Source organism: Paralichthys olivaceus, chromosome 17 (genome assembly GCF_024713975.1).
Source record: "Paralichthys olivaceus isolate ysfri-2021 chromosome 17, ASM2471397v2, whole genome shotgun sequence".
Classification (NCBI taxonomy): domain Eukaryota; kingdom Metazoa; phylum Chordata; class Actinopteri; order Pleuronectiformes; family Paralichthyidae; genus Paralichthys; species Paralichthys olivaceus.
The window spans coordinates 10541583-10565076 of NC_091109.1; the positions used below are offsets into that span (position 1 = coordinate 10541583).

General features: G+C 42.4%; 1 protein-coding gene across 5 annotated transcripts; it reads left to right on the forward strand.

Moving 5' to 3' along the window:
• The first annotated feature begins 59 nt into the window (after positions 1 to 59).
• On the forward strand, positions 60 to 22756 carry pfkpa (phosphofructokinase, platelet a). 5 transcript variants are annotated; one of them, XM_069512056.1, is made up of 23 exons: positions 60 to 337; positions 3436 to 3509; positions 4626 to 4703; positions 4934 to 5123; positions 5668 to 5833; positions 6293 to 6337; positions 6457 to 6565; positions 7832 to 7927; positions 8650 to 8742; positions 9345 to 9470; positions 10565 to 10629; positions 10932 to 11001; positions 11858 to 12004; positions 13138 to 13208; positions 13375 to 13462; positions 14281 to 14433; positions 15608 to 15760; positions 16700 to 16864; positions 16966 to 17027; positions 17440 to 17551; positions 18994 to 19093; positions 20616 to 20721; positions 21936 to 22756. In XM_069512056.1, the coding sequence occupies exons 1-23, from the start codon at positions 244 to 246 to the stop codon at positions 22090 to 22092; spliced, it is 2520 nt and encodes an 839-aa protein (XP_069368157.1). In that variant the 5' UTR covers positions 60 to 243; the 3' UTR covers positions 22093 to 22756. The 5 variants fall into 5 exon arrangements, with proteins under 5 accessions (XP_069368157.1, XP_019943210.1, XP_019943209.1 ...); XM_020087651.2 differs by lacking the exons at positions 7832 to 7927; positions 15608 to 15760 and adding an exon at positions 6788 to 6883; XM_020087650.2 differs by lacking the exons at positions 7832 to 7927; positions 14281 to 14433 and adding an exon at positions 6788 to 6883.
• The last annotated feature ends 738 nt before the right edge of the window (positions 22757 to 23494 follow it).

A 23494-nucleotide genomic window follows, 5' to 3' on the forward strand; every position in this document is an offset into this window, starting at 1 on the left:
GAAAATCAAAGCCGGGCCACTTAAACCGAGCTCCCATTGGTCCGTCGCCACGTCAGTCACGCTCTGCACAGTCTCTCCGTGCAAATAGACGAGTAGATGCGGAACAGAGAGGAAGAGAGAGCGGGTTACCAGAGGAAGAGGGGGCGGACGACCGGTGCCCTTCATCACTAAAGCACACGTTTCTACTGTAGTCGGTCTGTTGTGTCGTTTCAAATAAGAGGAAGTGGGACAGTTACTGTGAACATGGCGCAGCCGGACACCAAGAAGATCTTCTTCGAGAACCTGTCGGGAGCGGGCAAAGCCATCGCGGTGCTGACGAGCGGAGGAGATGCTCAAGGTAAAAGTGTCCGGACACACTTCCACAGGAGCGGGGTGTGAGCGCGGACACACACGGCCGGCTCCCGGGCCTGTCCTCTCATAACACCCGGAGAAGAGAGGGGGAGCTCGGTTACGTTTTCAGGCTCCATTCATCCAGGAAGCCCACCGGTTAGCATGCTAGCTAGCCGGCAGCATCTCTCACTGAGTTTGGGGCTTTTTTTTGTCGCTGCGCAGCGTGACGGCCGCTCAGAGGGCTGCCAAGGTCGAGCCGAGCCGAGCTGTCACACGCCAGCATTTATCGCTGCACCTCGGTGGAACAGCCTCACTTTGTCCTTTAATAAACTCCCAGTCCGATTAAGTTGCATCGCGGGGTAGGGACGCGCGGATCCAGGGGGGTGATGGGGCCTGAAGTCGGGGTTGCAGCAGCAGTATCTGGTGGTGGGATGCCCGCATCCTGTGTACGTGATGAGCCGCATACATCATGACAGGGGAGGGAACCCTGGTCATGTGGTGCGAGCAACACGCCTTCTGACCATAATAATGAGCTACTAACACGGTATGAAGCACGTTATAATCATGATGAGGCCTGATCAGCAGATCAGCAGACAGAGCAGTGTTCTCCATAGAAAGTTATACAGGCATACATCTCTGTAAAACTCGAGCTGTGCTATTGATTGTGATCACAGAAGTTGATTTTCAGTGGAAATGCCAGATGTGTTCATTCAAGCACAGATGAGCTCCTAGCGTAATAAAGTCAGGGTTCTGGTTTAAAGTTTCTATCCTGATTACACACCACCACACCAATTCAGACCCTCAATAAGTTAGTATTTTATGTCATTTTCATTATTTCCTCCTACTTTTATACTAGTAGTAAGTTGTAGCCGTGTTTTATTGTTTTTGTGTTATTACTATTGTCTGTGTTGTTACTGCTGCTGTAACACTGCAGCATAAAGTACTTAAAAGAACATTGACCATAACCTGACAATGAATTAGCTCCTGGGGGCAACAGCAAATGTTTCGGGGCTTCCAGTGTCGACAGCAGATATCCAGGCTCAGTCTTTACTGCGCTGTACACTGTTTACAGTCTGACTCTTTTATTTTGGTTTATCTTTATCAACAGTTAATCTGCACTTCAATGCAGAATAATGAAAAAGTTGATAGCTGATGCATTTTGGTGAATGTGCTCTGCCTCTTTCACTCTTCACATGGACTGTTAGAGCTCAAATGTGATTGGTCGAACTAGAAATGGAACAGAAGCCTTTTGGCCCCAACATCCTGTCCCTCACCCACAGATTCTAAATATTCACATGTAGAATCTGTTGTAGAGAGCGTGTGCTTAAAGAACCAGTCAGCCTAGATGTCAGAAAAGCACGAGTATAACTAATCACATTAATAATGGATCATCTGTTCCACTTTCCATGGAAGTCGTGGCGGTGTTACAATGAGTCAGTTCAATTTGGACACACATTTTCACGTTCACACCTGACCATCCTCAAACATTATATCTGCACAATAGCATTATGGGAATAGAGTCTGCTTCACTCCACATATATACTCCATTCTCACCCAGCAGTACTCAAGGTCAGGTTATAGATAAAGGGCCAACTAGCTGTACATTGTAGTGTTTACACTCATGCACTTTCTTATCTAATTCAGATCAAAGAGAGGCACCAAACTCAAGACGAAAGGACACAATGTGGTTTTGGAATCCATGCTTAAGGCTTAACTATCCAATAGGATGTGAACACCTACATGTACCATAGAGAGTGACAGCAATTAGCCTTTCATGGATGTGCTGTCGGAATGGGTGACTCAGGGTGAAGGAGATATATTGGGATGCTGTGGGAGACATCGTCAGACTTGGGAGGTGACAGTTGCTCATGTTACTCTGATAGCGTTTGTGTATTGTTTCACCTTCTGGTCTCCTTGATGCATCAAGTTCACATTAAACTCTTCCGCATAAGTTACAAGCTGCTGCCTGACTTCTCCTTTCGCCAGCTTCTAGAAAACCTCCATTACAAATGCATGCACACATAGAAGAAGAAAAAAATGCCCATAGAGTTGGCTCCACAGGAGACCAATGAGGTCGCGGCCTGCATGACAGGAGCTGAATGTCAGTGTCACAGGGTATTGTGTAGCCTTGGCTTCAGTCCTTCCACTCACTCAGGCAGGAGAATGAGCAAGTCATGCAGAATGAGACAGACACATTGTGTGGTTGTCTGCTTCAATATGTACTTTCAACCTCTCAAATGATTAAATTTCAGTTTCTCTTCTCACATTCAGATCCAGTTTCCTCTCTCTTTGCTGAATGTGCTGTTCAGTTGAATGCAGTTACGTAACAAGGCAGTTGGTCACGGGCTGTTGCGCTGGGCAGTATGGTGAATACCTGGTGGTTGTGGATTCTTGGTTGGTTCTGTAACTTCACATGTTTATTTAACCTTCCTGTATACTCTACTTTAAAGAGCTTCACTGCCTGATTCTTTAATAACGTCACTCCCACTGCCTCGATGGTCTTACACGTTGCTTGGTAACAGCCATACTTGGCTGCCATACGAGCTGAAGAGAAAAGAAACTGTCCTTTCTTCTGTTGTTTATATCGCCTTCACTCAGCTAAGATCCTGGCTCCCTGTTGTGGGTAAACCATTATCTACTATTCTCTCCCTATGTCAGTGTTTAAACTAACCTACCATTGACATTCAAGTCACAGAGCTGCGTCTCAGTGGTCACTGGGTTTTACTGGGACTAACCACAGAGTAAATAAGAGGCCAAAGCAGCAGGAAAATACTTTTGACCAAAAATGGCTGTGTGCTCCTGGGTGGGATATAAAATGGTCCCAGCCACAGATTGACAGAATAAACACGCAGCCTTTGCTTCTACACACACCAGCACACATTCAAGACACCTAAATAGTTAAAGAGAGGGAGATAAAGTTTTACAGCTGCAGTGACACACTTTGTGACGGAGGTAAAATAAAGTGGAACAGCCATGTAAATCAGGATCGTGTTTGCTGTAGCTGAAAGCCGTGTGGTTGTTTCTCTCCCCACAGCTCAGCTAGACCCCGCTCATCACAGTTTCACTGTTTGTTTTATGGTTAAGATTTAATTCTCTGTCTTTCAGGAATGAATGCTGCTGTTCGTGCTGTGGTTCGAATGGGGCTGTACGTGGGTGCAAAAGTTTATTTCATTCATGAGGTGAGCCCATATTTTGAGATAATCCTTATTAATGCCACTGTCTACTCAAAAACAAGCCCTTACATTGGTTGCCTATCAGTGTCCATATTGATTTTAAGATTATTTTTCGTGTTGATAAAGCACTTCATGGTCTTTCACCAGCACACGTCTCATACTTTTACATGTGTGAGCCATTATGGTTCATCAGGTCCTCTGGTACAAATCACTTAGCTGTTCCAAAGTGACAAAAACTTTTGAGGTGAGGCAGCTTTGAACTTTTATGCTCCAAGCCGCTGGAACACTTGAACTGCTCTTGAAACGCTATTTTAAAACATATCTCCTTAACCTGGCTTTTGATTAAGTAGATTTATTGTATCTAAATGTTTTTTTTTCCTCCATTAATATTATTAGTATTATTACATGAGTTTGTTTCCCACTCCATTGACTTCTATTGCTTCCATTTCTTGCACTTCTGTTTGTCAGCATTTTAACTCATCACTCAATCGTGAAGTACTAACATGTATGAAAGGTAAAGTTTAAATAAAGTAAAATACATTTTGATTTATTAATGTAGAGACTGGCCAGAGGTGGGAAAAAATGAGCACAGTTGAAGATGAAAGTAATGACATGTATTTTAAATGACTACATTTCATGACAGGACATCTGTCCCTTTTGTTGCACATTAGAAACAGCAGTATCTCAGTCTATATGCATGATATGTATATACAGGGATGTAGCAGATGTTAGAGGAGCTTTGGTGCTTGCTCATCCTGTGATCCCAGCACATCTCTGTATGCGGTGGTCCTGCTCGCTCTCTGTGTTGTTACATAACATGACATGAGGCCTTGTGTGGAACTCCCCCTCCCACTCGGGCACCACAGTACTCTGGGTGTTCTCCTGCACGCTTCAGGACATAGTGTGAGGATGGGCAAACTTCTGGTCTTCCATATGTATTTACTGAGTCGACCCACACTGTGTATACTGTTGTTTGATCTTGCATGCAGGTGAAATACTTGTGGTGCAGTTTAGAGTGCACACTCGAACGACTCCAGCTGTTTGCCTCAAGGTCGTCTCAAGTGTTTGATTTGTTTATTCACCAGGAAGCTTATCCTGTTTTCCATTTTTTTCCTAAATCAGGGATACCAGGGTATGGTGGACGGTGGGGAGAACATAAAGGAAGCCACATGGGAAAGTGTTTCTAGCATGCTACAAGTGGTGAGTAACTTTCATGGGCAGCATTCCACACATCTACTGCAGTTACTGTCGGGGGAAACAGTTGCTACGTCATCTGTGGATCTCTGTTTTAAAATTTGAACAATAAGAAATAAAAAAACAGTCATTTGTACAGTTATAGAGGAACATGCAGGTCATGTCCCTTAAACCGGAGGCTGGTTTTGTGGGTAGAAAGGTCATTGCTTACTCTTGTTCACAATTGTCGCCCCAAGGGTGGGACAGTTATTGGCAGCGCCCGCTGCAAAGAGTTTCGCACTCATGAGGGACGCCTGAAGGCTGCTAACAACCTGGTGCAGTACGGCATCACCAACCTCTGTGTGATCGGTGGAGATGGCAGTTTGACCGGAGCCAACCTCTTCAGGGAGGAATGGAGTGGACTGCTGTCAGAGCTGGTGGGCCAAGGTACAGAGAAAAGATGAAAGTCCCTCCTTTGCTTAACCCTGATGCTACTTTCTTACCTCACAGTATTAATACTTACTTAATACATACAGAGGTATAAGTACAACCGTCAGATATTTGCTGGGTATAAGCTTTTCTGTCACTTTTTTTGTTCTCTTTTCTCATTCTGGCTGTCGACAGAAACTTAAAATATATTCACTATAGACTATATAAGTTATAGTGGAGTTGGTAAATATCTCCTGAGTAAACAGAAGGTTCTATGAATGTGACATAGTTAGAATATTTATAAGAGTGACCAAAGAATTTCAAGGTTTTACCACTTTAAATTCCTGACAGTAAAAAGGGGTTTATGATATATCAATGATGTTTCTTTCAAAAAAACAACATGTGCAGGTTTCTTCCTGAGCTCATCAGTTTCCATTCCTGCTCATCCTTTATGTTATGTTATGTTATGTTATGTCAACAAGCTGTGAGAGCAACCTGTCTGAAAGACTGTAAAAATACAGAAGGCAACACAGAGGCCTGTGTAACCTGCGGATCCTTTTAGGTCTGATCGAGGCCGAAGCTGTTCAGAAGTACTCTGCCCTCCACATCGTGGGGATGGTCGGCTCCATCGATAACGACTTCTGCGGCACTGACATGACAATCGGCACAGACTCGGCTTTGCACAGAATCATAGAGGTGGTGGACGCAATCATGACAACCGCACAGAGGTGAGGTGGTGGAGGCAGAGCAGCTGTATTGTTAAATTTGGTGAGGCCATCAGCAACAGTGCAAAGTCCATAAATGTGTCCGAGCCTCTTGTAGTGAACATCTTAGTATAAACATGGACATCTGAGCAAAATATTTAGCCGCTCACCATCTTTAATCAGATTTAAGGCCATGTTGTATCTGGATGAAAATAAAGAAGCTAAAGAAAACATTCTCTTCACTGTCGGAATGTCAGGCATGTTTCCCTGAAGCTATGTCTGGGTCTGGGAATAGAAATGATTTGACTTTTTCTTGTCTTAACATATACATTAAGTTCAGACAAATAGATGGACATGTATGGTAATGAAGAGTATTGCAGCGGAATATTTGCCGTCATCAATGCCTGCTCCTGAGCACACAGGTCCTTTAGTTACATTCCTCTGTAACCAAAAACAGTGATATTTTCTGCTCTTATCTTTCAGTCACCAGAGGACATTTGTGTTGGAGGTCATGGGCAGACACTGTGGGTAAGAGTGCATTTCATGCTAAACTTTATATGAAAACTATAATTCCACAGAAACAGAGTCTATTGTAACCTCTGTTTATACACACACACTGTTCTGTCTGTGTTTGTTTTTTATTCTAGCTACCTGGCCTTGGTGAGCGCCCTCGCTTGCGGGGCAGACTGGGTGTTGATCCCAGAGATGCCCCCAGAGGACGGCTGGGAGGACAAGATGTGTCAGAAACTGTCTGCGGTAACACCATCTCACTGATCTCCCCACAGTAAACCCAATGAACCGTATTGTATCTGGATGTTAATAGTTTAACTTACCGGTGTTCTGTCTTTCTCCAAGGAGTAAATCCTGTTTCGTTTTTTTCAGAGAAGACTGATGTGGAGGAAAGTGTTTTGTCTCAGCTGTCTGGTGTCTTACTGTGTTGTTTTTTTTTCTGGTTTGTAAATACAATCTACGATTCAGACCCGTTCCAGAGGCACAAGGCTGAACATAATCATAGTTGCAGAGGGAGCCCTAGACAGACACGGGAAGCCTATAACCTCTAGTTATGTCAAGGAAGTGAGTACCTGAATGTAAAGAAAGGGGAAGCCAGAAGCATGGAGACCCGACTGATGGAAAAACAGCTCATCCTAAACAGCCCAAAACATTCTTTAATAGCTTTATTTGTATTTTTAACAGGATGTCGTTATGAGTGGAAAAACAAATCTTCCCTCAGGTAAAGCCTTGTTCACACTTCACGATTTTCAGCCCAAATTAAAGATGTGTTTACATTTTGGCAACAACAGCAAATTGGCGCCTGACAGGCAGTCACTATGTGTGAACTCTTCAAAGAAGCGATTAGAGAAGCTCGCTGACACATCAGATTCCAAACCTCCTAGAAATCTAGTCGGCGACAACTCCAGCCAATCAGAGAAGCAATACTGGTTGATGTCGTGGTGAGGTGCTCCCTGATTTTTTACACTGCAAATGTCTGTAATTGGGGAAGTTGAACAATAACAATGCGTGTGAGAGACAAACTCAGTGCAGCTTATATTAACTGCATCAAGCTCAGGTCTGGTTTGGATTCTTCACAACTGTGATGTCAAAGTGTTTCAACACCTCCTCCCTGATGTTTTTCGTGATTTAATGTAGTCTGGAGACCAGTCGGGGCTTTCTCCTGGGGAAAGATAGTGAGTGTCACTCCCTTCACCAGTCAGTCGTGTAGTGTGAACTGCACAGCCATTCGACGGCTTTGAAAGTTGTGGAGTGTGAACTCAGCTTAAGATGCTATATGCCAGGCCTATGATAACACAGTGATGACAGGAAATAAGGCCTGCAGGACACTGCTGATTACAAAGTGCAAAGACAAGCTACGATGACATCGTAGCTCTTCTCCTGAGAGGTATCTGTTTGCTGTCGGCATCGTCAGGGCCCTCCTGTGCTTCTGAAAGCCTACATCACAGCCACAGTCTCAATTTTTCTGTCATGTTGTTTCTCCACCAACCCCCCTCCCCCAACTCCTTATAGAACCGAGCAGGGATGAAAAGGCTGAATATCATAATTGTAGCCGAAGGGGCGATTGATCATAGAAACAAGCCCATTACCACTGACTATATTAAGGATGTAAGTACGGAGCGCTGTGTGCGAGTGTGGCCAGTTGGCGCTCAGACTGCCTCCTGTATGAACTCTACCACTGTACTGCTGCCCTGGTGTGGCTTTGACTCTGTTGCTGTTGTTTCTGGAATGCTCTGTCCGACACACTCGCTAGTTTGGTAAGACGGCTTTCACCATACTACTGCTCCTGCTGTCAGACCCTGAGTGGGTACCCTCACTAAAACTCACCCCCAGACATTTGTAGACTCAAATGTCATGTATTTATATCTGCCTCACACATAGTTTTTTTTTTTACACATTTACTGTAAATTTGCTCATAGAGGTTTTCACAGTATTTTACTACCTTCCACTAACTGTCCTTTTATTAAGCATTTTATTTACTTCTTTCAGTTACTGAGTATTTATTTTTAATTGAGCACTTCCTGCCTGGGACCCTGTGTATATGCAGCACAAGCTGACAGCCCCCTATTAACATGACTGAAAAATTTAAATGGCTTGCCTGTGCTTTGGCGTTTCCCCTTCTCTTCAGCTTTTCTGTGATGTTAGTGTATCAGAGTGTGATGTGTGTCCATGTTCATATGGAGTTTTGCATGTACATTTATTTTACCTTGAGCTGTTTGATAAATGTGCTTGAGATGCATTCGTATCATTTCACATTTATGGTCCGGTAGTTACATTTACAGCAGTTTTTCCATGATCACTGCTAAGACCTGTATGTTTCATCCTCCCAGCTTGTCGTCAAATGTTTGGGCTTCGACACGCGGGTGACAATTCTGGGTCACGTGCAGAGAGGAGGGACCCCTTCTGCTTTCGACCGCATCCTGGTACGTGCACCTATTCAGCTCAAGTGGTAAACTATTCTGATAATCGATGAATCACTTAAGTCATTTTACAAAAAAATAACCACAGATATGCTGGTTGCAGCTTCCCTGAGATCAGGATTTGTTGCTTTACTTTGTCACATATGATACCAAACGAAATATCTGGGTTTTTCACAAATAAATAAAACGTAATAGTTGTTTGTAGCCCTGATAGCAAATTAGCTGTACACCAATATTAGAACCATCAGCCTGGTCAGGTTTATCCGGCTTACTTTGCCCCCAATGTTCATCTTGTTCTCACTGTAGTATTTATAGTAGAAGTTCTATATTTTTACATTAAAGCTAATGCAAACATTATCTGAGAGCTCTTCATTTGAGGTGTTTGTTAGGAAAAGTTCAGCTGTCCAGAGCATTTCCTGCCTAATCCTGTGTGTCTGAAGAGAAATGGCTCCAGGTTTTAGGTTAAGTACATTAACAGATTTATGGCTCAGCATGTGCAGCACTTCATCACAGACAGTGAGCAGCTCATCCCTCATGTTTGCATATAAGGGAGAAAATGAGGACGGTGCATTTTTATTTATGTGTGTGTATGTTTGCTCACACAGGCCAGTCGTATGGGTGTGGAGGCTGTGTTCGCCCTGCTAGAGACCACGGCCAACACACCAGCCTGTGTGGTGTCTCTGTGCGGGAACCAATCGGTGCGTCTGCCTCTGATGGAGTGTGTGCAGATGGTAAGTACTGGACTGGGCTGGAGACCGGGTACACAAACGCACACACATTTAAATATCAACGCAAGCACTCAGGAACAACTCATAGAGAGGCAGAGTCAATGGGGACGAGGTTGGAGGAGCTTAAGTAATGATTACTGACAGCACAGCTCATTGGGTCTGGAGTGCCACTAATGTTCACAAGAGAGTTGCATTGTTGGAGACTGGAGAGGCTGATGTGTCTGGTTAATGATTACCCAAAGCATTCCACAGGATTGCCAATGACTGCCAGCATGATGATGGTGATGATGTAATAGGAGCCCATCACCACAGAAACGCACAAAAGGATCTCTCTTGTTATACTCGCTTGACTTGATTGGACTGTGACAGCACACGGAAGAAGGTGTTGTCTCTACTTTCTGTTAGTTATAGATTCAACCCATGAAACGCAGATTCAAAACTAAATCTACAACCAAAGAGTTGTTTAAAAACAACCTAAAACCTCATGATTTTCTGTACAGCTTACAGAATTTGTTTACAAATGTTTTTATTTTTCAGCCTGTGAAGCAGATAGAGACAAATGAAGCTTAAACATCTGGCTTTCATTGTAAATCATTGAAATTTCATTACATTTTGTGAACATGTCAGGTCAGCAGGAACATGGTCTGGGTCTGAATCTGAAACTCTTCTGTAATCTGCTTCAATATGACATCCCTCACTTAGATCGTCAGCAATTGTTAAAATACTACTTTACTACTTTAACCAACAACCTATATTTCCCATAATGCATTTTTCCTTTCCTGTTAGTATTTAAGTGAATCACAGTGTATTTCATCAGTCATATGTCTTGATTGTGACGTGTAGGTCTAATCTGGCTCTAAAGGGCAGATAGCAAACTGTTTTATAACAGATCAAAACAAGGTGACATACTAGTTTGTATTTGAGCTATAACAGATTCTTTGCACACTACAAAGACATTTTTTCCTACATGCACCAATTGTTTTGCTTATAATAAACACGTAAGGATCACTTTTTTCACAGTTCTAAGTAAAACAGGGCAGAACAGGATATGAATGACTTAATACTGATTTCAAACTGAAAACCCTGTTTTTCCTCAGACTCAGGAGGTCCAGAAGGCCATGGACGAGAAGCGGTTTGAGGAGGCCGTTAAGCTTCGGGGCAGGTATGACTGACGTCCAATCCGATATCCCAAAGCCATCACTTCACTCAAGATCAAGGCATCAGTTTGATTTTGCCCCCTGTAGACATTAAGCTGCAGACAGGTGCTATTTTAGAAACACCACCAGACTTGTTTTTACTCTGGATACAGTCAACAATCAGCAGAAAATTCATAATTAAGGATGCAGACGATTCAAAAAGCATTGCTCTGTTTTTACTGTATTTTGTTTGCGATCATGAGTCTTGACAATGGAAACAAACCATGCATTTGTGTGAACATACCTAGTGTCCTGTGTTGTATTGCAGGAGTTTTGAAAACAACTTGAAGACATACAAACTTCTGGCTCATCGTAAACCAGAATCCGAACTGCCAGTTGTAAGTAACCTCATGACACAGTGACATTTACTTGGTGTGTTTATTTGTGTGCTAGGAGCTGACTGAGGTGAAACTACTGTTTCTGTCAAATGTCCCAGACACACTTGGAGCTTCCGCTGTGCCTGGAGTGCAGGTTGTTGTGCATGTTGTTTTCAGAGAGTCAAATTATCCTCCCTGAGACATTAAATATTTAATCACACTGTCCCCAGTATCTGCCTACAAATAATGATTCAACTACTTCAGCCGTGATGTTCTGCGCTGCTGCTTTTTTTAGATCTCTTTGTCAGAACAAGACTAACTGAGTGAAGTGTTCCTGTGTTTTTCTGTAAAGAGGTGAACTGCATCATGCTAGTTATGCTAGCATCCATCAGACACAGTGTCAGTTATTTCCTGCCTCAGTAGAAAAATAAGGTGACCTGTAATTAGTCTGGTGATATCCACAGTGTGTTTGCTGTGAAGACTATAACTGTAGTCACTGGTCTCTTCATATGGGGCCCAGGTTGCTCAGTAATATCAGTTGACACCTGCTCCCCAGTCCCCCGCTGAGGGATGACTTGTTCAACCCTGTCAGGAGCCGCTTTAGCTAGCCTGTGGAGCTCCAGAGGAAGGGAGCTCACACTGAGGATCAGTGAGGTGTGGAGGCAGCATGGCAGACTCCATGCTGCAGAGCTCGCCTCAGGGTTTGGCTCCCGCTGTATCTGCGATAATGACCACAGTAGGCACAGCATGACGCCGAGTGCAGACCAGGAGTCGTTCATTGATTCACTCTGCAGAGCGTGAATAACAACAACATCTGAAATATACCCTATGTCTTGCAAAAGATAAAACTATCGACATCACATTTCACATGTTCCAGAGCAACTTCAATGTGGCAGTGCTGAATGTCGGTGCCCCTGCAGCGGGCATGAATGCTGCGGTGCGTTCGGCTGTCAGGGTGGGTATCTCTGAGGGGCACAAGATGTTCGCCGTCAGCGATGGGTTCGAGGGATTCTCTAAGGGACAGGTGGGTACTCCAGCACTAATTCACTGGCACATACACTCTACTATTGAACTAAACATTCCAGGGGAGTCATCACATCATTCATGGTATTAATCAAAACTTAAATATTACAGCTTAAATATAATGTGTATTAATGTCACACTTCAATCAATAGAGAATAATACGAGAATTGGCTTAGCTTGATGAGAGGCGGGCATCACACAATCACTGTTAGCTCCCTGACTGAAGAATAATGAGGAAAACCCAGAGGATAATCTCCCCAGATTGATGTAAACCAATTTCCCACATTGAGTCCCTGCTCTGCCGAAGCGCATGCAGCACTACAGAGAGTAGACAGAGGGCACCAGAGTGCAATGAAAAACACACTTTTGGAATGATTAAGTGGGATGGAACCTCCCCCCCTCTTTCTTCTACCCTGAAGTATGGTGTATGGAGTGTCTCGTTTTAAACAAAAGGGTATAAACACACAGTAGTAGGTGTGTGTGTGAAGGGAACTGTATTGTGGGCTGTCATCTGAGACTATTTTGCTGCTCTGTGTCTGGCAAAACTGGTTTTCCACTCTTGTATCCTTTTGTGACCCTCTTCCAGTGAGAAATCCTTAATCCCCTCATCCCATTTAATGTCATTCAAAGAGAAGTAGTTAATAAAGCAATCTGACCATTTATCTTCTTTGAAATATTCCCTGTATCACTGGTTATTTCAACACCCTGTGTGTGTCACTGCCATCTGAAATCAGACAGAGCTGAACTAACCCTTAGAAGATTAGATGAGTGAAAGTAATGAATTTCTATACTCCAGTGCTTTGGAGCTCACTGCTGCACACCGCTGTGATATCCCTGCTCCACTTCCTCTGTTTCACATGTGAGAGAGTGTCCAGAAAATTAACTCACATCCCAACAATCTCTGCACTCAGACCCCATGTTAGAAAATACAGAACAAAACCTTTAGTGTCCAGAGGTTTGTGAGAAATGGACAGCAACATAGAAACAAGTAGTATTCATGACTTTTAATGCTTATAGATTGAGTGTTGCTGAAACCTCAAGTTAAAGTGAACGACAGACATGGATAGTGGGAGTTAAGGAAGGTTTTAAAATGTAATAATGTAAGATTCCACATTGCTGTTTTCTTCCCCACAGATCAAGGAGATTAAATGGGCTGATGTTGGAGGATGGACGGGACAGGGTGGATCTCTACTGGGAACCAAAAGGTAACTTTTTCAGCTGTTGTCTCTCGTTGAACAACAACTGTTAAAACATTATAATAATGCTGTACTGTGCAATGATAAAAAAGCAACATCCAATCTGAACATAAAATGAACATTATTTAGTGATAGATAGTAATCATGTTGCTTCTTTTATTGTTTCTGTCTTCAGAACTCTCCCTGCAAAGCATGTTGACAAAATTGCTGAGCAGATGAGAAAGAACAACATTAATGCTCTGCTCATTATTGGTGGATTCGAGGTACGTTTCTAATTTTACTGATGAAGTTACATTCTCATAATTCTTTATCCATAAGCTTGTAAGCTCCTGAGTTTTTAATTAATGTCACGAGTTCAAATACAATATAAACTATGTTATAATTTAGAATCATTGCTAACAGTATACAGTTAAATGTGTATTTATTGTTTTGATGTATATGTATTTTATTGTTAACAGTGTTGATCCTGTCCATCAGTCTTGTCCCATTTAATGTCAGCTCATCACCATATGACTCCATACATAGTCAATATGCACAACCATGCTTCAGTAGAGTTAATGAGAGTCGCTGCATCATAAAGTTGGCTCAGTATTGATTTGTAGTGCTTTAAATATAAATGTGCGGAGAGAAAATATGATCCTGGGCTTAAGGCATATGCCTTATTCGAATAAAAAAATCACCCTGCATTGTAATTGAACTATAAATAATAATATTATTATCATTTAATTGTATTTGGAAACGGATCACCTGCTTTTTTCCAGTCATTTCACGCTCTCCCATTTAGACGCCCACCAGCTTCAGTTTTCCTGTGATGTATGCAAGTAAATTACTTTCATGTGTATGTACAGATGTGTGTGTGTATGTGGGTGTTTCTGCGAGTGTGTGTGTGTGTGTGGGTGGAGTTGTAACTGTCTGTTTCGCTGCTGTCCGTTGTGATAGACCTGGCTCCCCCCCTTGGCACGCTCCACTTTTGCCTCTCCCCTTCCTTCCTTGTGCCTGCAAGTAGCACCTCTCACACCAAACCCAACCTGCTGAGGTTCCACCCCCCCCACACACTAAAGCCCTTGGCTCTGCCCTGCAGGCCTTCCTGTCACTGCTGGAATTGTTAACGGCGCGCGGGAAATATGACGAGTTCTGTGTGCCCATGGTCATGGTCCCAGCCACAGTCTCCAACAATGTGCCGGGCTCAGACCTCAGCATCGGCGCTGACACGGCTCTGAACGCCATCACTACTGTAAGTGATGGGGTCTGGCAACAAGAATAGTTGATCTCTGCAACACACAGATACATATAAAGCAAGCACACGTGCACATAAGCAGATAAAGCCTGACTTCCACCAACACTATCACATAGCCAACCAGCCACTGCTCAAAAAGGGAGAAACTGCTCTACCAATCACTCTGGATCACTTGGAAGATATTCCTGTGAACATGGCATGTGTCGGCTGAATCTGATAAAAAAAAGTTCCTCTAATAACACAAGACATTCAGCATGGAAAGACATGTCTGTCCTGTGAGGCTTGGCTGGTAGAGGTAAAGCCGCCGCTCCCTTCCCAGTCAGGTAAGTGAGCGAGTGACAAAATGGAGGCATGCTGTGAGGTGCACATGTGTCGTGGCCGCCATGTTTGCTCTGCCTGCCCTTCTCCCTGACTGTGTTCGTGTCCTGCCACATCATTAACCTCAAGATGAGTGGTGGACAGCATGTAGGTGTGACGTCGTCTAGTTATCTTACTTATACTACACAGCTACATAGTACAAACTAACAGCCTGTAGTACTGCTAATATGGACTAGCATGTACACTAAAGCTCCTACACTGATGATTCATTAACATCACATAGATTTGACTTTATTTGTGACAGTAATAGATGAAAATAAAACAGCTTTGTTCTTGCTGTTTTGTTTCAAGCATCATTCAAATTAACCCAATATTAACTCAATAAAACCAGAGTGAATATAAACAGAAAATCATCCGTGAGCCTGAATCTTGGCTCGATCACAGTCTTCTTGATTTCCTCAGTGCTTGTCCTGCCTGCCTGCATATCACACACACTGTCACAGCAGATATGGCTGAAGTCACATGGTTGCCCTGTTCATTGTCACTGCATCGAGCCCCCCAGGCTCAAAAACAACCTCTGTCTCATCTTCCTCCATCTTTTGCTGTCTGTCTTCCCTCTGGTCTACTGTATCTCCATCACTGTCCTTGTGCTCCTTCTCTCTATTCTTCCCACTTTTCATCTCTTTCCTCGTACTTCTGTCTTCCTGTCCTCTCTGCCAAAGGGAAGCCATAGCTGCTATCACACGGAAAGAGCTGGAATGGCAGGATACGCTCTAGCAAACTGAGAGAGGCTCACCCCCACCTCTCTCTCTCAGTAGTGGCTCTAATGCATTTTCATATACTGCCGCTTCAGGCGTTTGAAAGTCTGCTGCAGCTGTATGAGGCTCGCGCTACCCATGAGGAGTTATGCATCCCGATGTGTATGCTGCCTGCCACCATAAGTAACAATGTACCCGGCACAGATCTAAGTATCGGGGCAGACACAGCCCTCAATGCCATCGTGGAGGTAAGGCAGTCAAAACGCCACCAGCACACAGCTTCTGAGCGCTTTGTTCATGATTGCTTATGCAAAGAGGATGAAAATGACACATGATGTCAAGTATCTGTGCAGTGCTTACAATCAGCAGACTGTTTTAAAAGTGCAGTAAAGTGTACCACAACCTTCATCTAACTTTATCCCAATTCATAGCTAGTCCTAACCACACGTCTAACATTACCCTCAAGTTTAGGAATAACCCACTAAATATCTGTACTTTTTTTAAAAGGGGGCACTCCATTGATTTGACACTAAAATCAGAAAGACTTTTCAACATCAAGTTGCATTTTGAGAAATGCAGGATCCAGTGTTTTTGGAAACTCAAAGTCAGGATATTCTCATTTCTACAAAGTAGCTGGAGTGCCCCTTTGACTCTGCTGCAACATGTGAAACTTTTTACTGACGAAACAAACACCTGATAACCTGATTATTAGCACTGGACGATCAAAATAAAGTTTTAACATCAGATTAAATAGAAATTATAGTTTCATTCTTTACATATGATTTTAAGTTTCTCATTTTACCTGTAAATCTCCAGTTTACCATTTGATGTGCTCTCTCATCCAATATGCAGGACTCCAGTCTCTAACTGGTGAACGCACTGTTTAGCCTGAATCTGCCTGAATTGTTGAAATGTTGCCATTTGACTCTTGTTTTGATTGATGAAAAAGCATGTCGGCATTGAACCAAGTGTTTTGCTGTTTTTCCATGTGGAATGTGTTACGTTAACTGTACGATGACCGCCAGTCTTGCCTGCTTGATATGAATTTCTTGACACTTCCTTATCTTAGACAATGACAGTAATTTAACCAGAGGTAGCTTAGATATTTACACTAAAGCTTGACAATGTTTAGCTTGTAGTAATAACTTAACATATACTAACGTCGTGAGCTTGTTTGCACGCGTCAGACTTGTGACCGCATCAAGCAGTCTGCCAGTGGGACCAAGAGACGCGTGTTCATCATTGAGACCATGGGAGGCTACTGTGGCTACCTGGCCAGTGTCGGAGGCCTGGCTGCTGGAGCAGACGCTGCATACATCTATGAGGAGCCGTTTGACATCAGAGACCTGCAGGTGAGTCACACTCTGCTGAAGCACACACACGTGAGCTCTCACTCTGAAGCAGTGTCATCCACTGGTCAGCATTGCACACGTGTACTATTTTCTCCCCACAGGCCAATGTTGAGCATCTGACAGAGAAAATGAAGGGGAGCATTCAAAGAGGACTGGTCCTCAGGTAAGAAAATGATATCATGATAAATAAATTTGGTAAATCATATTAGAAATATATAAATAAATAATCTCCAATTGATAGACAACAGATAAACAGATAGTCATTGTACATTTCACAGCCTTAGCTCTAAGTGATTTGTAATAATAAGCGAGAAGAATATTAATTCAAATGGAGAACTGTTTCAGTACCGAACAAACAGCTGCTGCAGATCTTTGAATTAGTTATATTTCCAGCTCACATGTTCAGTTTTCAGAGCAGCTTGTATTCAATAATGAACAGATCCAACACTGATGTAATCTGATAAACAGATGATGATATAATAAAGTACATAAATGCTATGTACATAGAGAACCTCAGGGATGCTATTGAATGGGTGCCTGTGGACTCAAATGGTATTTTAATTTTATGTTTGTAGGAATGAGAACAGTAACGAGAACTACACCACAGACTTTATCTACCAGCTGTACTCTGAAGAAGGGAGGGGAGTGTTTGACTGCAGGAAGAATGTGCTGGGCCACATGCAGCAGGTAGGCCTCCACGTACTAGTGACCATGCTGTATACCAAATACTTCTTCCAGACTAATGATCACAATAAAGACTTTCTCATATTTGTATCTAGAAAAGCAGTAAAGGTTTAGTGTGTAGGATTTAGTGACATCTAGTGGTGAGGTTGCATGTTGCAGCTGAATACCCCTCACCCTCTCCCAAACATAATAGAGAAGCTGTGGTACCAGTCAGTCGTCATAAAAACTCAAAAGCTGCTTAGTTTGTCCAGTGTGGACTATTGTAAAAAAAAACATGGCGGTCTCCTGATGTAAATATAAAGTTTTTAAATATAAAGGGTCAATTTTAGGGCAAAGAAAACAATAATTTGTAAAATTTAGATGAAACACACTATTGAAAACATCACTAGGATTATTTTATATTTTAAAAGAACACATTTATCATGCTGCACTTCATCACAACATGAACACATTGACAACATTGCTAGACTGCTTCCAGCCGATGTGCTTCCACTCTTCGGCTGTAGGAAATGTTCTAACATACAGTGAAGGGAAAAGAACATGACGGGTTGACATTTGGACCCACTTCAAAAATAAATGTGCTGAGAGAAAAGGTGAATGTGTAGTTTTGTCAAGAGAGAAACTCTGCAGCTTAAAACATCCACTGGGAAGAAAATTTAAACCTGAGGAGACACCTGAACACACCACACAGAAAGTGTGGCTACCTTACATTAAGATGTAACATTACATTGATGTTAAAGGAATATTCAGAAAAATACTGACGGCAGTGGTGGAACATTATGCTGCAGCATTTCACAACTGATAGATGTGCTTGTTACACACAACATCTTTTGTACTTCTCTCCATCCTGTTAGAGGGATTCTCACTTGTGACCTCTCCCTGATATTATTCTATTCTTACAGTTAGTCATAGTGTTGTGTAATACACTATGGTTGGTTTTTATTATGAGCATTTTCTTTTTTGGAGTTACTTTCTGATTCACCCACATGAGTTAAACTGTACTGGATTTGCTAATGCTGCCACACTTTGACTTAGAATAGACTCATTAATACTCCACGTAAAATTAGAAGAAAACGTTCATTGTATTATGTGACAAAGGAAACTTAACTGAATATAAAAGGGGTGTGGTTGGAGCATTTATCTAAGGAGTGAGAAAAAATCGAAAAGACCAAATACAAACAAAGCTCTGCGTGCTTTGTTTTATTTCAGCTTTGTGGTTTTGGAAACAAACAAAACTTTGCCCCTGGGGGAAATAGGTTGTGTCTGCAACAATTAATGGCATACAGAAAAAAACAAACAAAGATTTATAGATGTAGATTTGGGGATATTAGGAGCAAAAACAAACACAGCAGGACCAACAACCTCTTCACCTAACACAAGATATTCAGTGTTGTCTTCATGTTTCACTCTGTGGTCGAGTGATACCTCTTTATTTCTTTTCTAAGGGAGGAGCCCCGTCTCCGTTCGACCGTAACTTTGGGACTAAGATCTCTGCCAAGGCGATGCAGTGGGTCACCAAGAAGCTGGTGGAGACGTTCAGACAAGGTAGAGTTAACACTCCTCTAGAGTAAAATGAGTGGTGGTAGCTGACCCCCTCCTCCTCCCTACAGAGACGAGACCATTGTGAAGCAGAACTGACACAGATCTGTCATGGAGTCACTGTCTGTTATCATGTTTGGTTAATTATTGATCATTTATAACCATTATTGTAGCAGTTTAAAGAGAAATCACACTAACAGATACATGATGTCATACATCTGATAAACAGTTACACAGTGTATATGTATAAAGACAATTAAAGTCAAAACTCCTCTTTGTTTTTTATGTCTATATCCCAAACACATGGATGACATAAGATGAAGGTAAATCTTTGTTTTTGTTTACATGTTGGCTCCATGACCATCTGCATCTTATATATTTAGCTCCATGTCCCCGTCTGTCATTTCCACCACCTCCCTGCCACATTTTAAAGAAGCACACGGCACATGTGGGGTGCAGCTACGATGCAGAATTGTTCATCTTTTTCCTGCTCTGCCCCACATTTCTCTGTGTTTCTGTGGCACTTTTTGTTGCTCTAGTTGCTTATGTGTAGTGACAGTTTGTGGCCCTGTTCAGACCTGGTCCAACAAGTGTTCAGCTCTAAGTTTGTGTGTTCACAACTAGAATTAAAAAACCGCTCCAGTGTTTACTTGTTATCAGACCTCACTTATCTGCTCTATATGCAAATAAAGAAAGATCAGGGCAAGGAGGAGCTGAACGAATCATTGTGTCGATGTGCTGCGTGCAGTTAAATTGCAGTTTAGATTTTAATCATTTGAACTCGTAAAAAAAAGCTATATGATGTGATCAGTGTTGATATTGTGGCCGTGGCTACAAATAAATCAATGCATGTGAAAAACTGAGAAGTAAAAAAACTAAATAAATACTTTTCTGTTGCGTGAAGCGATCGGATCTGAACGCACTCAAATGCATCCTGAGATCAAACCACAGTCAGAGGTGGTCTGGGACACATGTGGCCACATTCTTTTGTGCCACATATAAAGGACAGTCTCATGATGAATCAGATGTGTGTTTTATGTTTTCATATGATTTATTTGTGGCCACAATATCAACACTGATCACCACATAATTGATACTTTTCTTAAATTGGTAAAAATCTTGCTCACAGCTGCACAGGACTCATTCAAACCCTCCTCACTCTGCTGCTCTTGTGTTTTATTACCAAGTGTGGACAGATGAACTTAGAGCTTTCCACTTTAGATCAGCTCCCTCAGGAGGGATGTTAATACCATGTCTGAACAGGGCCGGTATCATCACCCTCTCTACTCTATGTTTTCCATTTCATCAGTGGCTCTTCCTGTAGTCTCCTTGTAGGTCCACACAAAACAGTTATCTCTCACAATCTTCATGGTAGCCGCTAGCTAGAAGAACGAGTCATCGTCACGCTGTACAACCCCCCCAACACACAGTAAACGTCAAGTCTGCGTCCTGTATGTTTGCAAGAGGAAAAGAGGGAATCCAAAACACGTTCCTCCTCCACACTCAGTGCTGCTGTGTCTCCCTGCAGGCCGAGTGTTCGCCAACACCGAGGACTCCTGCTGTCTGCTGGGGATGCGTCGCAGGGCTCTGGTCTTCCAGCCGGTCGTACAACTCAAGGATGACACTGACTTTGTGTATGTATCACACTCACTGAACTTAAAGTCACTGTGGAGCACATGTTAGAGTTTCTTCAGTGTCTATAAATCTTTAAGTTAACAGCGAAACTCAAACCAGTGTCAAACTCACATTTATGAATTTTATTTTACTGTGTGTTAAATAGTGCTCACAGATTTAACAGACTATCATGCTTTGTGTCTAAACCATAAACTGTATAGAAAAATAAATGACATGACGCAAAGCTTCTCCAACTAGTGGCTGGCTTCAGTATAGGTCATAAACCCTGCCTCCTCCATGTTTGTAAATTGGACACAGTACAAGTACATTTCAATTGAATTTTTCTCAAAGATGGTTTCTGTCACTGATGATTGCTCAAGTTTTCATATTTCTAAGTTTAGTTTTAATGACTAATTTATTAGTATTACTAGCTGAAATGTCATGATTGACAGCTGAGACTCACAATTGGTCAGACGCGTTTACGATGCAGATCTGTGTTATATTGGCTTCATTTCTGTACAGTGGGAGAAAGCCATGATGCTTCGTCCATCTTTAAATACACTGCAGCATACACATGATACAGTAAAGAAACTTCAGGCAGTGAGTTATCAAGGTGATAAAATGGTAATGAAGTAGAAGCATTGGCTTTTTACCATTGTTTTCTTTACTGTGGAGCCAAAACCAGGACAATTGTGTGAACATTAGTATGCAAATGATTCTTATTTATGTTTGAGCTTAAGTGATTAGTCTATCAGGCAACTGATAATTTTGCTTTCTAACTGGAATTTATTCAGAATACAAACAGCAGATTATATGATGGAACAACATTGTTGGAGCCTTAATTTATTGGTTATTGTAAATGCATATTTAAACACTAAGTTGGTCTAATATTACATGTCCACATGGTCCAGGTGGGAACTGATCCAGAGTCCTGCACTGGGTTCCCACTGGTACCATTTGATGTTGGTGGCTGTGTATGTAGCATGTGTGTTTAATGACAGGGGAGAGGTCAGGTTACAGGTCATATGCTAACTAGTTCTGGGGAATCAGGATTTATGAGATAAAAATGTGCAGGGGGGTTGCGGGTTTCCAAAAATTAACTGATCTCTTTACTGCCCCCCAGCAGTCAGAATAGACATTACATCTGTTTCACATGTGACCATCAGATGTTAATGTTACACTCAGAATGTTAAAAAAAAAAAAAAAAAAATTCAATAACCCTATTTTTCCACAGTCACAGGATCCCTAAGGAGCAGTGGTGGCTGAAGCTGCGTCCCCTCATGAAGATCTTGGCCAAGTACAAGACGAGCTACGACGTCTCGGACTCCGGGCAGCTGGAGCACGTCGTACGCAACCGGCCCAAAGAGTCGGACGCTTCAGTAGCAATGTGAGAGGCCAGGGTCTTTAAAGTGTGGTCTGTGTGTAAGAGCGAGGGTGTGTGTGTGTGTGTGCGTGTTGTAAAAGAGCTCCAGTTACAACAACCAACCGTGTTCACTTCCCGTCTGTGTCATTTCCCCTGTGTGTGTCACTCTCCATTTGGTCTTGAAGAACTCATGTGTTACTCTGTTGGCCCTGCAGCGCCTCTAATAACAGACACACTCGTGAGCGCTCCGACACGCTGTACACAGACCTTGTCCTGCCATGCACTAGTGTGTCCTTGTTGCCCTGGATGTTTAGTGTCAGCGTTGTTTGCAAATTGCACTTTCCCTGTCTCCAGTCGCATGAGGACAGAAACGACACGGTATCTGCTGTAAAACCAGTGTGCGTGTGTGTGTGCGTGTGTGTGTGTGTGTGTGTGTGTCTAGAACCAGTGTGACGCAATATTCAGTCAGACTGGCGCAGTACACTACTGCTACATGACTAGAGAAAGGCGTCTGCTTCACACAGAAACTAATATTTATCTTTTTAACATTGTTATTTTGCTTGTAAACATGGGTAAATATATTAACTGTCAGCACTGCTGTACTGAGTAGCTGTCTGTCAAACTGCACCGACAAGTTAGATGTGTCAGAGACGATTGTTTCCCACAAATTAAAACCAGACAGTGTAACCTGCTGAGAAGTGTCCCTGGATTTATTTATCTTTATTCATTCATCATATTTATGAACATAAGATCATCTTCTTCTACACTTTGACACCATCATCAACTCATATCTACTGTTTTTTCTTCAAGCTGTACATTAAAGGAATATGTGAAGATAATAAAAGAAGAAGGGGAAGTGTTCAGTTCTTCCAGAGCCTGAGCTCCTGGACGTCAGGAGAGTGGGAAATATTAAAATGAAGATATTTTCCATTTTTTCTCATAAACTAAATCTGAAGATGTACAGATGCATTTTTACCTTTACATGCTTATTATGTTCATTGTTTATGTTCATTTGTAAGCAAGATGACACAAAAACAGCTGAACAGATTTCCATGAAACTTAATGGAAGATGGGACATGGGCCAAGGAATAATTCAGCTAAATGTTGGTGTGGATCCAGGATTTTATTCTCTCACTTTCTTGCAGGATAGGGCGTCTTTTAAACTATTCCTCAAATTCTCAGAGAATTGTGGATCTTGATGAAAAACATCAGACAGGTTTAGGGGACTAATGTTTATGAGCAATTTGGTTGAGATCCAAATCATTTAAATGTGATTGAGAATTGTTTTAATTGAGAAAAACAGGATCAGAGTGAATCAGTCGTTTCTCGCAGACTCTCGTGGTGTTTGAATCTTCTACATCAGAGCCAGCAGATGGCGGCAGAGCACCGTCACAGCCCTTGTGTCCGGGTTCACCGGGTCCACGATGAAC